At 37.5% G+C, this 14,933-nt stretch overlaps 1 protein-coding gene across 1 annotated transcript in view; it reads left to right on the forward strand.

The window, feature by feature from the left end:
* The first annotated feature begins 220 nt into the window (after nucleotides 1-220).
* The window catches only part of itga11a (integrin, alpha 11a), a 59,126-nt gene continuing 44,413 nt past the window's right edge, over nucleotides 221-14,933 (forward strand). Inside the window, exons 1-2 of the mRNA XM_055045101.1 lie at nucleotides 221-345; nucleotides 8,561-8,675. Coding sequence (XP_054901076.1) covers nucleotides 297-345; nucleotides 8,561-8,675 — 164 coding nt within the window. The 5' untranslated portion in view covers nucleotides 221-296. The remainder of the gene's footprint in view (nucleotides 346-8,560; nucleotides 8,676-14,933) is intronic.

Genomic DNA, 14,933 nt, shown 5'->3' on the forward strand with positions numbered 1-14,933 from the left:
ACAAAAAGAATAAAATGTTTCTTAAACGTAAGTCATCTTCCTCTATTTGCCAAGTTAAACTGAGCTGAACATATTTTTAAAAGACAGAGTATTCCTTCTGCTGTGGAAGAGTGGGCCACCTCTTCATCCTCCTCCTCTTCCCACAATCCCCTCCTACTTCTCCCCATATAGGCTGGGCTTTGACTCGAGTCAATCAGAAACGGACCTTAACTGTGCCTGCCACTGGGTTTCTGCACACCCTCACAGCAGTCATTACTCCAACACGCCGTCACCTCCACGCCTGCAGCAGTAAACATATGGAGTACTACTGCTTCCTCTTGCTCTGGATCTGCAGCCAACATTTAGGTGAGTAAAAGTTGTGTGTCTCATACTGTGTTTGTTTCCCCTTTATGTATCTTCAGGGATGTACTTTTGAATATTTTGACTTTGATGGAAATGTTTTCAAAGGTTATTCCGAGTAACGTTTTAGTCGATGTTGTTAATATTCAGTTTTCAAGATCAAATAGGCTTGTTTTGATCTTTAGGAAGGTGAGAATATTGTCACCTCCCTAAAATAACGACCGACATCATTTTTTTTTTTTGCTAAAAGTGATTTCAGCAAAAATAAAACAATCACCACCTCTATTTATTTTTTCCTGGAAAATTAGTAGTTAGGAAAAACAAAAAATCCCTTTTAGCAACAAATGACTTAGGTCATTATATTATGAAGGTCACAATATTTATATGTCAATTACAAAAATGCAGGAGTGTCTGTATAAGTCACAGCATAACATAAGCTTGGCAGATTGATGTATATCTATTCCCTAGTAAAAAAAAATCTATGCATTATAGCGCACTGCAAACATGCAAATTCTGCCAAGTAGAAGGTGATGTGTCTCCACCATGGACTGCCGAGAAGCTTTGAAACGCTTGGTGCACAGCCAGATTTGTGGTCATTTAAGAGCGCCATCACTGGTGCCTCATCAAGATAGAGCTGGAAGAAGAAAGCCACAAACACTTAATAGGAAGAACTGAGCAGAAATTTCACAGATTGTTTCAAAGACAAAGCATTAAAGAAGTCCCATAAACAAATTTAGAGATGCCACATGTAGTAAAGATAATTAAATCCAACACTGCTTCAAATGTATCGCAATTAGTTTCAGAGTGGTGCACAATATGCAGGTTTTGAACTCACTGCACTCTGCACTGTAATTGCATAGTCTAAAATCTCTTTCCATAAAATATAATGGGCTGCTTATTATTCCATCACAGACGTTTTTCACTTAATTCTGCTATTTGCAGAAAGTAATTTATTAACCTATTTGAAGTCTGGAAAGCTGGAACTTAACCAGGAAGGAAAATTCGGTGCATCTTCAGCTCAGACTATATGTAAATGGTACGAAGCCGTGAAGTTGATGGGAGGAAGTCTGTTATAAATATTTGGTTTGATTTTGGAAGTTCTTGCAGCAGCGCCACATTAGGGGAGAGCGTGACCTTGTAAGCTGGAGTTTGTAGAGTATGATTTCATGCTGACTGTGGTGAAGGATGTTTTGGCAAGAGTGTGAAAAGGCAGGCTTTATTTTATTCCACCGCCCTTGAATTGCTGTGACTGTAGGGGCAAAGATCCTGTCCAGATAGCAAAGAGAGTGGAAATCTGATGAGTGAAGAGGACATGTGCTGTACATTAGATGGAGACAGCAGGGTCAGATCCCACCTGAAGCACTCGCTCTCATTATCACCATCCCAGTAGGATATGTCAACTCAAATGTTTTGTTTTCCTATGTGAACTTACAATGTCTTCCACTTGATGGACATTCACTTTCAGCTCTTCACGAAGAAGACCAGGGCGTTCTGGCTCCAGTATAAATCGTATGTCTCTGAACAGGGTAAAGAGTGCACGTGTCAGAAACAATGAAGCGGACATGTCGGAAATTAACTTGAACTTTCGGCCGTCCAAATGTGGAATCATTGCACAAAAAGAGTCCGAATCCACTTAGAATAATTGAATAAGCGGTACTCTAGTTGGTGTCAATGAATGATAGAAAATGTGAACGACTTATTTTCAAATTAACCAGACAAAAGCCCTTCTAGTCTCATTTTTAGTATTACATTTCTTGTCATAATATATGAGTCAACATCGCATTCCACAAAGCTATGGTGAATCATCGGCCACTTTATTAAGTACACTTTGCTTATACTGTGTTGGACCCCTGCTGCCTTGATTGAGATCTGGTGACGATGGAAGGCATTACGGTGCAGTGAACTCAGTGTCCTCAATTGCAACAGTTGAAGATGACTGATGCTGCAGGTCATCTGCTTTAAAGTGGGGTTATGCTAAAATTTTATTTTATTTTTTAGCTTTAGACCATGTCATAATGTAATTGCCTCATCAAAACTATACAATGTGTTGCTTTGACTGATTGACATATGTTTGTTCACAAACTCTCTTGATGAAGAAAGAGCCAGAGAAAAGAGGGGAAGTTCTCAGTTTACATCTCAGTCTATGTTCTGATATCAGAAATAGATCATCACCAAAAGAATGAGATCCCTGATTTCCTGTAGGTCTGGTTACCTGTCCAGGGCCCACTTCTCCATTGCAACTGGAGATGAGTATTGGCCCGTCGTATCCCTGAATGGTGGGTTGCGACATGCGAGTGGGTACAGAAAGGAGACAAATAGAAACATCACCAAAAATATATAATATATACTGACGGCTGACAAGCTGTTTTATTTATTTAGCTAGCAAAAATATGCTGCAAGTCTGATGTTTTTTGTCCATTAATCCTGTCCAAATCAAGCATGAATGCAAGTATTTAAAGTTAGGATTATTTAACTCATTTGATCAACCTATCTTTCAACATTGTTATGTGAACATCTTTTCACCGTTTACTTTTCATCTACAATGCTACCTATTTTTTATATTTATATTTTATTGTTGTTATTAGTCAGATTTTTAGGACTGGGATTCACTATATACAGTGCAAAACTGTTGATGCGTCCTTAAATAGTTTTCCTCTGAGCAATCAGTTCTTTTGTATTCCCTTGAAATGGATCCGACCTACAGAAATCAAGAAGATCAAAACAACAAAACTTGATGACAACAAGAAGACATGTATTCATGTCTACAATGAAGTCAACTTATTTATTCTCATATTTCCCTTTATTTCTGGAAAAAAGGTTAGAAATTGCCTCTTCCAAAAGAGACTCATTTGCACAGACATCCACAAGCTGCTGAAAGCAAAGACTTTAAGGCAGGAAACGTGAGACACAAGAGGCAGTGAGGCTACCTGCTCTGGTAAAAACATTAAAACATCAGTAAATCATCACATAGTTCATTACTGTTTCACGCTCTTACATTGTGTCATTATATATTAGAACTTTAAAATATACCTTTCTTCAATGCTAAAGTGTCTTGATTTTTTTGTTTTGTTTGTTTTTTTGTATTCTGGGATGTCCCATGCCGGTTGCCGAGGGCAGCAATTATTTCAAATCAACTCATTTTTTTAATGAGTTGATATTAGAATTACAACTTTTCCTAAATCTCAACAATTTAATTTAATTAATTAAAACTGCAACCTAAGCCCTTACTTTTTAAATTTGTTGGATTTTAGACAGATGATTTGCATCCAACTATCTGAAAACCATGTCATCATAATTGCCACCTCTAACCTGAGCCTTAATCACATCTTAGACAGTAAGTGCAGCAAGCCAGCAAATGCTCCCAATTCACATCTGTCAAAAAAAAATTCAATGATTGTCATTTCTACATGGCTGCTGACAGAAGGGGAAGACAGAGTCGCTGGTAATCCCATTCAAGGTTCCTTGCAGAAAACCCACCCTCCCCACTCTGTAAGCTCCATCAATTTAATATAAAGTAACTGATTTAATGAGCTGAGGAACATGCTGAGGACTGCAGGTGTTGCTCACCTTCATCTCAGAGTCCTCTGCTCTAGTGCCTCAAACAAATTTATCAGATTCTGTCAGAGATTTGTTCTGCATCTGCTAGTTGAAGGTATATGTATTTATGAGTGTTAATAGCTTAGATTACCGCTGCACCTGAAGGATTAGTGGCTGACGTCATAGATATACTGCACAACTTGAACTAAAAGAAGCTCTGGACCAACAGAGATCAAATCTAATCAGATAAAACAAGCAGTGGCCTAAAGTTAATATTTATTCTTGGTAATTATAGCAAAATTGCAGATGTGTGCATCAAATAAATAAATCTTTAACTTTGACAAATAATCATAGAAATTACTTTTTGAATAAAATAATTAAATACTATTTATTTGCACAAGCATGCACACACTTATTATATATAGATATAAATATATATCTATCTATATATATATCTGATTCAAATTTTATTCAATATATAGCAAATTATTGAATAACTTCTGTATTTCTGTAGTTAATATTTCTTCTAGAATCTTTTCTAAGATGGAAAACAAAAACTTTGGCCCAGCAAGGCTGTCAACTGCCCTGTATATCCACACTATATTTTTTGGTAAGAGTACAAAACATGTATTTGTTGAAATAATTATTTCTAGGAACTATAAGAAACGGAAAGAAATGCCTTGTGTGATTGGTAATGTCCCTTGAATCAAATTAATAGTCTGCTACCAGGCCTCTGCAGTGCTGAGCGACTAAAGATGAAGAAATTCAAGAATTTGATAACATCATATTAGCCCTAGAGGACTGACTAGCTTTAAGACAGATGTGTATGTTTTTGTAATATACCATCAGATCATAGCTATTTAGGATTTTTAAACTAAAAATGGCTGCATTTTAAAATAATGCCTCCCTTTCCAAATGGATTTATGTTCTTATGCATGTTTGCTCCCTATCATCAACTTTTCAGTCACCATTTATACCTTTCCGGAGCAATAGAAACTTCAAAAAGACATCCGGAGGTGGGATGAAAGACGAGACGAACGTTTGAATCCCTGTCATTAATTCACGGGCTATTGAATTTGGAGTGCTAAATTACGGTAATGTCATCAACGGGAATAAATTACTAGTAAGCAGAATCTGAATCCAAATTTCAAGCTTCGGTCTCCGACTCAGCCATGCATGTGTGTTACAGCTGCTGGTATATCCTATGTTCTCCAGCCACAGAGACCTTAAATCCCTCAGGCTTTCTGTTGGCTCTGAGGGTTAACAGCTTGTTAAGCAGTGCCCAGTTGGCTGTCGCACGACGAGAACATCTGGTTTTCGATACCCCATGCTTCTCAAAGTATTTACTTTGGCATGCGGAAGGGTGCCAAAATGTTTGAAAGTATATTGTCCACTGTGAAGCAGAGTATATTTCCAGAGGAAAAATATTGGAAAAAAACACAAGCGGGAATCGATGGGAAATCATCATACTCTATTGCTACTTGCAAAATTTCTTTCTTACGTCAAAAACTTGTTGGTATGAGCTACATGAAACCAAGTCTGCAACACCTACAATCAAAACTCACTATGAACACTGGGATGTTTGTTGCCACAAAATGATAATAAGAACAAATGTGATAAGTTATAAAAAAACGTCATCCAGCGTGGACGATCTGAGGAGACCTCCGAGCCAGCTGTTTGCGTAACGCGTCCACTCGGCTGCTCTGTGTCAGTGGGTTTGTGGTGCGACTCCAGCAGCTTGGTGTCAGGCCAAAGGCAGCAGCGGACTGTGTGGTTCACACCGGCGGCCCCCGCCTGAGGTTTATTTATCTAGGCATTGAAGCCGGTACACAGGAAACCCGGCAAGATTCCGACCCAGCATTCAAAACTGCTGATATTACCGGGAATATTACACTTCTCTGGCACATTAGGAGCTTTAAATGGGAACTGTAGAAACCTTCGGCTGCAGAGTTGGGACACATTTATTTTCTGCTCTTGAAAGTCGACATTTAGTTTTTCCAAATGGCTACATGTAAAAATGATGCAGATCGCCGCCCTCCATTTCCTCTGATTCATAGTCATAAGGGCCATGCTGAGTTTTATTTATTTCTTGCACACACCTGTTTGTTCCCAACCAATTATTTTCAGTCAGCCATTATATCTTTCTGGGCAAATGCAGACTTCAGAGAGATGATTGGAGATAGGATGAAAGACAAAGAAACTTGTGGACCCGTCACACAACAGGAAATGGGGAATGATGGGTTTGTTTCAATATTTACAAGAAAAGTTTGCATTGGAATGATGCGTATTTATTTCAAAGAAAGCTTTTGTGAAGCAGAACCGTTTGTCTCTGGCAATCAAGGTGTGATCTGCTTGTGGTGAAATGACAAGAACTGGAAAACAACTGACAGTCACATAAATTGTAGTTTAGACTTGTTTTTGACAATGTCTGCTATCATAAAACTCACAGTTTCAACCTGGAATTTACAAATGCGTGCAAAGAAAGAAACAGCAGAAGGAGATATTTAACTAGCTGTGTGTTTGGACAGCTTATTTATTCTCCTAAACATTCACTATGTAAGGAATGCAGTCAATTTCCCCATTTCTGTCCATGAGACATTTTCCTTCAAGGAATACAGCTGCCTTGTAATCATGATCTGCATTTGTAATGCCGACAGCTGCACACGGAAACAAATGTTATCTGCTGATAAACAAGGAAAAGCAGAGCTTTGGCATTATGATACTTTTAAATGACATTAAGATTCAGAAATGTTATCATTTTCAATTATTTAAATACATTTTAATACTTATTCATCAGTTTGATTGCTTCAGTCCTCCTGATTCTAATAAATACATTAGCTGTAGTCATACTGACACGGCAAATGAATAAGGACTGCAAGACATAGAGAAGGACTCTAAACAAAATTTTCCAATGGCATGCTAAAAATACATTTGTTCAGAAAGTTAGAATTGCATTTTTCTTTTTTGCCTTTGCCTATTCGGTAAGAGTTTCATCAAATGCTGACACCTTGAATGGATCGCATCCTCTTCCTGACTCGGACTTGGATGAATGGGACAGCATCATATTGCTATCATGTAGTTACATGTGAACTATGTGAAAACAATTTGTGGGGCTTCCTGCCTCAGTTGGTAACGTGAGGAGGTCATTCTGGAAGACCATGTGTAGAGAGGAAGCTGAACTCACAAGGTGAAAACAAACCCTGATTCGCTGTCACGGTTGGCAAAAGAGACAAAGCTGAGTCTCTTGTCTGTTATTAGATCTGCTCTGTTATTCTTTGTAGATTAATTGGTGACGTGTGTCCAACTTTTGCTGAGCATTTCTTCCCCTCATGGCTTAGATTTAGCTGAGTTTCCCCTCGCAAGAGGAAGGAGAAGTCTAACATGATCAGAGGGGATTGGACTGAGAATGTAAGTGGGGCTGTTTAGCGTGACTCCAGGAGATTCAATAAACCAACAGTGTGTGGAGTAGAGCAATAGAGATAAAAGCAATGGGAAATCTGGTGGCAGAAAGCAGAAGCCTCTTTGTTCTCAGCTTCACTGTGTGACACAAACTGTGAGAAAACTGCTAAACTCTCATCTTAATTTACTCAAATATAGATCACTGGGGCTCACTAAGCACAAGCCTCATTAAATCCCTACTCGGTTTGAGATGATATTATTTTGGTTGGATCTTGTATAATGCTACTAACAAGACTCGAGGCCATTAGAAATAGGAGAGTGAAGCTTAAAATGTTTTGCCCCAAAAAATGATCTCAAATCATCATAAAAAAAATCTCCATTTCTCAAAATGTAAAAGGGAAATTATATTATCATTGATAGGATGCAAAGATTTAGAAATCTTTTTTTTTTTTTTCTGGTATTTTATATGTCTGTAGTTGCGGTCCTCAACTGTAATCCTGACAAGTAAAATAGCTACATGGGAAGTGAAACAGGTGGTAATAGTTAGTAATATGACAGTTTTTATGGTAAAATTTGCTGAACTTACGCATGGAAGAAGTCCAGGATGATGCAATGCTTCACCACTGGTGGCGCTGTGCCAAACATACTTATATGAAACAGGCGGTCGGCGCATGCCCATTGCTGTCTCTCTTTTTATCGCCAGTATAATTATTTAAATATACATGTTCTATGTATTCTGAAGTGTCACAGTCTATCTAATATATTTAATGAACGTGAGTGAAATATTTACTCACTCAATGTGCAGGGGGAGGCTGTTCTGTCTATCCCCGACAGAGGACAGTCCTGTGTCCCATTTGCACAAACGGCAGCAGGTACTCTTTTTCTGCGTATTGAAAAAAATGAAAATGATTGAAAAAATAAATGGTCCAAGGTCTCTCTCCTCCTGGGCAATAATCCCTTATCTGCCATAATTCTAAAGATGACAGGAAAATGAGAGATGGATAAATTTGTGGCGAAAGATAGGTACATGAACTTCATATAAATAGTACGACTTCCAGTTTTAATGAAGAGCGGTCAGCCTAAGATTTGACCGAAATAATGTCTTCCAACCTTATTGAACTTCAGAAATGTAGAGGAAAGAATTGGGGAGGGATAAATTCCTCTACAGTGATGTGAGAGACAAAGTCATGCAGAAAATGTCTGTGTCAAGTTGATGTAGCAAAAGTTTGTTCCAAGAACTGGATGTACTCCATTGACATTGAATCTCTTTTTCCTCTTTTTCAAGGGTTCCATGACTGCTTCAATATTGACACAAAAAAGCCCAGAATCATCAAAGGTCCAAAGCAAACCCAATTTGGATACACTATTCAGCAACATGTCGCTGCAGGAGGAGAAAAATGGTAAGGGACTTGAGCAATTTATACAGCACTTCTAAAAATACAAGAGGCAGATATTTCTTCCTGCATGTTTACGATTGTGTCATAATACCTTTTTAAAACTCTTTGAGTTTTCAAATGCTTATTCATTAAAGTCCATTCATTGTCAATTTGTTTGCATATTCCTCAAACATCCACGTCAACATTCCTACAAATAAGCAAAAATGTTTATGTATTTTCTTTAAAAGCTTCATATTGTTCACAATGTACACTTTTTTTTTAATGGATTTTAATAATCTGGTTCCAGTAATTAAAAAGTATCTTTACTGGTGCTGGGATGCATATTTCTAGCCTTTGGTAAGCAATAGGAATGCACCTGGATGACTTGATTCAAACTTTCAACTCTTTTATGCCGATTTATGTCCTATTTTTTTGTCATGTTAAATTGACCTTAAAGGTTTGATGGCTAAGATCCAGAGATTTGGTACATTAAGACTCTGAAGCAGATGCTGACAAGCTGTAGTGCTGAAATACTGTCTGACTTGGCGGCAGGCTAGTTGGATGTCTCATTTCTTTTCCTTCCCTGGAAAGACGGTGATCTACTGTGCCTCTCCTGGGCTCCGTGAAGTTTCTTCCCGTTAACCTGAAATTGCGAAACAAACTGTAGCCTTGACCTGAATTCCCTGCATCCATCATATTACCTCATAACCGATGCCGATTCCTGTTGCACACTATTATTAGGTCCAGTGGCTCCATGTGGTGGCCAAAATTAGATTCTGGCATTCCCAGAGTCTGTTGGCAAGCACTGTGCTGGCTTTTTGTGAAGTTTCAACTTCCATCATGTCATTTTTTTTTTAGTTTGACTTTTAAAAAGCTTCTGTATTCATGTTATTAGGTATTTGAAGAAAAAGTTTGGATCCAGTTTTATGAAAGACAAATGTCTCAGTTGTACCAATAGCATTACAGGAAACTGCACAGCATTTTTGTTTGTTTGTTTTCATCATTTTTAAACTATTTAGATTGTATTTTATTTCTCTTATCTCCACCCTACTGCCTCATTATTAATTACCTGTTAAATTCTGTATTTTGTAAGACCCAATACTGAACAAATACCTAAAAGGAACTCAAACTTAGTTCAACCTCTTTGATTGATTTAAATCTGGACTTTGACTAAGCCATTCTAACAAGTAGTGGTGTTCAAATCTAAACCTTTTCATTTTATCTGTGGCTGTAAATTTAAGGTGTTGTTTAGGTTTCCAGCTGTGTAATGCTCTGTCTGTGATGTTCAAAACTTCGAATGACGCTTTATTGCTCACCTGTCTGATTTGTTCCTTGGTCTAAAAATGTAAATATATTAAAATAAAAGGGGCTGAATACTGTGAGGTTTGATTTTTTTTCTTTTTTAAGAACTATGCTTCATTTTCCTTCCACTACATAATTATAGAGTACTTTGTAGTGCAGCGTCACTGTACGTGAAATGCAGAGATGTTGTGGTTGTAACACGGAAAATTTAATGGAATATGAAAACGTTTGTGAGGCACTGTGCATATTTATAATTTTTTCCCACAGCAATTTTTTCAGCAGTTGGACAAATGCAAAAGGTTTCATCGATGCAAAGAATGAAATAAAGTGTCCTGCAGCAAATTACCTCAGCTACTATTTGACAAGGTCATGTCCAGCTTTTCCAATGCAACGTAAATATTCCTTAGTACCAACTTCAAGATTAACCAGTTATCACAACAGTTTTGTTTTTACTTAATTAAGCTTCTGTAACAATAATACTCTCAAACAAACAACTGAGAAATGCTATTTTTATTAAGTTTTTTATCACCAGTGTTTTCATACTTCTGTACTTGCAGTTGTAAATTCCATGTTTAACTTGTTTTCTCATGCTAAAAAACTTTGTGTCCCTCTTGGCAAGATTTCCGTTCTCCTTGACCTCTGAGCAGCCTGAAATATGAGGCCTGAGCTGTTTTATGCAAGGGAGCATGTGAAAAGTGTGAGAGTACCATGTTCATCTGAAGAAACAGGAAGTAAAACATGACGTTCTTTTGGTTTTGAGGAATTACAACTCCAGATCCTGCAACACTGATGGGGCGCTTACGATCTAACAGTCTTCACAGATAGTAAATTGTTTTGGGGCATGAAAGAGCTCTTTGTTTTTTTTTGTTGTTTTTTTTTAAGTCTGCTGGAACTTAACATTGAAGGTAGAGTTAGGATTCTGGTGGTTATTAAATTTGTGAGTATGGAGGCATGGTAGTTTTTGCTGCTCCAGACCTCAAATAGTCTGAGGGGAGAGGGGAGTTGCACGAGCTGCCAGTTCAGTTTGAACAACACTACCCATTACACTTTGAAATGAAACTTTTTTTCTTTTTAAATTAAACTGTGCATACCAGAAGTGAGAAAGGCCTGATGAGGCTGACGTATGTGGAATGAAGGACACCAGAGACGCAGCCTGAACTGAGGTAAATGTCTGAGAATGAAGTGGAAACATTCTTTTACTGGAAGAATAGCTCTGTACAGACTGTCCTCGCAGCATATATATTGATGGAAATATATTGTTCATACCTTCATACACATGAGCACCTCTGTTAGTTGCTCATACAATAAATAGGTGGTGAACGTCTTTATAAACCCCCTACCAAAAAAAAAAAAAAAAAAAAAAGCATGGAACAAGATTAATGTGGTTGAAAGTCCACAGACTTTGGTGTTTGTTTCTAGTTAAGTGTTTTTCCGGTTCTAACCAACAGAGATCTACAGCGCTGAGCATCCTGTTTGCGTTACACTTTGGCCTGTCTGTTTCTCAAGCTGGCGGCGCTGTCATCCTGTAGATTTTAAAACGGAGGTCTGCAGTACGGACCGACAGCTGCATGCTCACTCGCTCATCCAAGACAGTGTTTGTTTGCTCGTCTGAGGGCATGCACGGCTCTGAGTGCGACGGTTCTCAGCTGGAGAACAACAAGAAAGTATTTCTTCATCTAAACTTTGCAAGACGAGACTTTGAGTCTTTTGAAGAACGAAAACCCAGAAGCGATGGTGAAATGCCAACACATTTTGGCATGATTGGTAATGATGTATAAACAACCTTTAAAGTAAATGCATCTCTTTTGTCAGCAGCAGAATCCCAGACTGGGTGTTTCAGAAAACTTTTGCCAGGGAAAAATTCAATATTAAGACAGAAATGTTAACACAATTACAAGTAGGGAAACTATTGATATCTACAACATCATAATCTAATAAGACTTAATAGTTCAATAAATTTAAAAATAAATCTAATTTCATAAGTTGAAATGTTTCTGCCATATAAACTCTTAGTACAGAGACATAAAATGTGAATTTTGTTTCTGATGTTTGTTAAAGTGAACTTATTTTATTGTAACAAAAACAAGATGTTAAGATTCCATCAAAACTAAATGCATTGACATCTTAGCAGTGCAATCAGCATAAAAACTAATAGACTGAACAACAAATTTAATATCAAAACTTGTTGCCTTCTAACAAATCTGCATATTAAGGATTTAAAGATCTTCTTCAGATTAGAGCTGAAATATCAAGTCTTGAATTAGATCAAATATATAATTTTAATAGAGTCTGGCAGCTGGATGGGTGATAGCCGTCGCATTATCTTGCATTATCTTGCATTATCTTGCAGGTCATGCAGTTGTTTTCAATTAATTTAGTTCCTGACTGGCCATAAATCATCCCATCGTCAAATCCTCACCCTTTTAACATCCCAAACTCAGTTTTGCGTTTAAAGTTGCTCCCACATCAATCGAGCTTTGAGATGAATCACAATTACTACTACTACTAACGACGTTGGCAGAGAGCATCTATGCTAAACAGCTTTGCACTCAACTTTTCCAGAACTGTTGGCATCCTGAAAACACTCATGTTTTTTAGATAGAAGCAGATTCCCAGCTGGGAATTCAGCTCTGTTAAAATAAATGGTTTGTTACGACCAAAGAAAAGCAGACATGCTGGTGAGTTCAAAGAGGTCTTCGATAGTGGGAAAGTAGAGTTGTAATTTTCATCAATTTCTCTGAAATAGAAAATTATTTTCCAGGCAAGGCAATCGTTGGCATTTTTCTTTTTTAGCAGATCAAAATTTAGTTGGAACTTCAATCAATTTGTTTACATCTAAAAGTCGTCCCATTTAAGGTTCACGACTCCATGCCTATGAAGATGAAGGAACTGTAGTCATCAATGAGCCCTTCCCTACATATCTACGCTAAGCTTTAGTCTTTTAAGCACTTTACCAGTAAAGACTCTCTCTCTTCCTAGAGCTGAGAATAGGCCTCCAGATAAGTGCCTGGGTCAAAGCTGATGGGGAAACTTAAACCTGCATATATCAGCCCTGCATTAGAGAAACCTCCCACTCAATGTTCCACTGTTTATTTTTCTGCAGTCGTATTCAGCTGAGACCTGACCTCTCTGCTCATTAGCTGCACATCACTGAGAACTGCAGGGAGTCTATGAAGTCGTTTGCGGCTGGTCTCAGATTGTGTCTCCTTTATTTGAAATTGTTTGCTGGACTGGACTACAATTTTTTTCCTTCCTTATACCATCTAAACAAAGGTTTTAAAAACTGTTCTAAACCCTTTTTCGCCATGCATTTCTGCATGCCTTTGGAGCAGAGCTGAAGAAAATCAAAAGGTTAAATGGGATATTATTGAAGGATTCTTTGTAACAGTGGACTTCCTCTGTGCACTTGCTCTGGCACTTTCACAAAACACTTCACTCCTGATTTAAAATGAAAAAAAAGCATCATCTATGTTGATGAGTTGAAAGCTCCGTGATCTTTCTGACTTACTATTAAATGAATGCAATCTTCAGGAAAGATGTCATGATTCTCTATCACATTTCAAAATGGAGTCATACATATGCTGCAGCGTGGTATTGTGCTTAGCATTGTAACAACACACTTTTTGACTTTGTCACTGACCTTCTGTTTTTCTCACATTGTGCGACTTTTCACTGTCTGGTTCAAAACAGAGCTCTTTGGGTAAATAGAGCATGATGATGACAGTGACCTTTTTCTACTGCAACACTATCAGACCTTTTTTTTTCACCCAGGCAGACCTCAGTGTAAAATCTCTTAGTAAATCCCTTTTCCATATTGTAGTTGTGTTTTCTGTTTTGGAACATGAATGATTCAATATATTCCACCATTTTAAGTGCTTAAGACTGGATTTAGTGATTGTTTACTCTCTGACTCCACAGTGATGGCTAAAATCTAAATCAACTTGTCATTTAATCCATGCATTTAAAACTTTTTATAGGGATTAGCTCATTTTATTAATTACAATGTGGTGGGTGGAATAAACATTGAAGGTGCTGTAAATCCCGGTTTCTTCTTTAACTCTGATTGGATCAGATTTTTTATTTTTTATTCCTTCAACAGGGCAAAGTTTTCTAACACTAAAATGCCAAATCCGTTAAATTATTGAAGTGAGCTTTAAGGTTTGGAAGCCAGAGACATAAAGTAGAGATCATTTTTAGGCATTTTTAGAAAAAAGAGGAAGAAAGCACATCTCTACAGGTATAGACTGGAGCGTATTTTAGGATGCAAAATGATCGGGTATGTAGTGTTATTGAACTGTTGTCTGTGCATAAAAAAGTTGTGCATTGATAACAAGTGATGGTTGCAGAAGTAATACAAGCAGCTTAATAAGTTTAAACGGATGCATCAAACTGAGCTGTCTTCCTGATCTCAGATGCTTATTCTTAGTGGAGCCATCCAAGAACCTCTGCGAAGAGTTTCCTCTGTGTTTGAAAATTTTCCCCATGTATGTATATATATATTGCATGTTGATTATGCCAAAAACAAAAGGAAAGCACTTAATAAGGTCAATAATGCTCTTTTAGTGGAATACGCGTGCCAATTGTATTCAGCCATTGGAAAAAATGGTGCAATGCTTTTTTCATTGGCCCTTCTTCTGATGAGCCTGTAATTATATGGCCAGAAATGTTTATCCTAAGGAAAAAAAAAACATGAAGGTCTCTTTGGTGACAACAGTTTACAGTAACCAATATTTGCCTTTAACTGCATTACGAGTCGTATTTTCCCATGAATGTCTATCCACCCTTGGGCATTCTGGACAAACAAAATAAATGTCTTTAAAAAAACATAACGTCCCCATTACAATTTGCTTGATTTATAAGACGGTATTAACAAAAAAAAAAAGCCACTTATCTTGTTAATGTAGATGGATGGAATGTTATGGGAGAGCGTGACATCAGGCAGAAGCTCTTGTTTGGAGCAGGGATGTGGTTACACAGTGT

The sequence above is a fragment of the Poeciliopsis prolifica genome, unplaced genomic scaffold (assembly GCF_027474105.1).
Source record: "Poeciliopsis prolifica strain line A6 unplaced genomic scaffold, Auburn_PproV2 SCAFFOLD021, whole genome shotgun sequence".
In the NCBI taxonomy this organism is placed as follows: domain Eukaryota; kingdom Metazoa; phylum Chordata; class Actinopteri; order Cyprinodontiformes; family Poeciliidae; genus Poeciliopsis; species Poeciliopsis prolifica.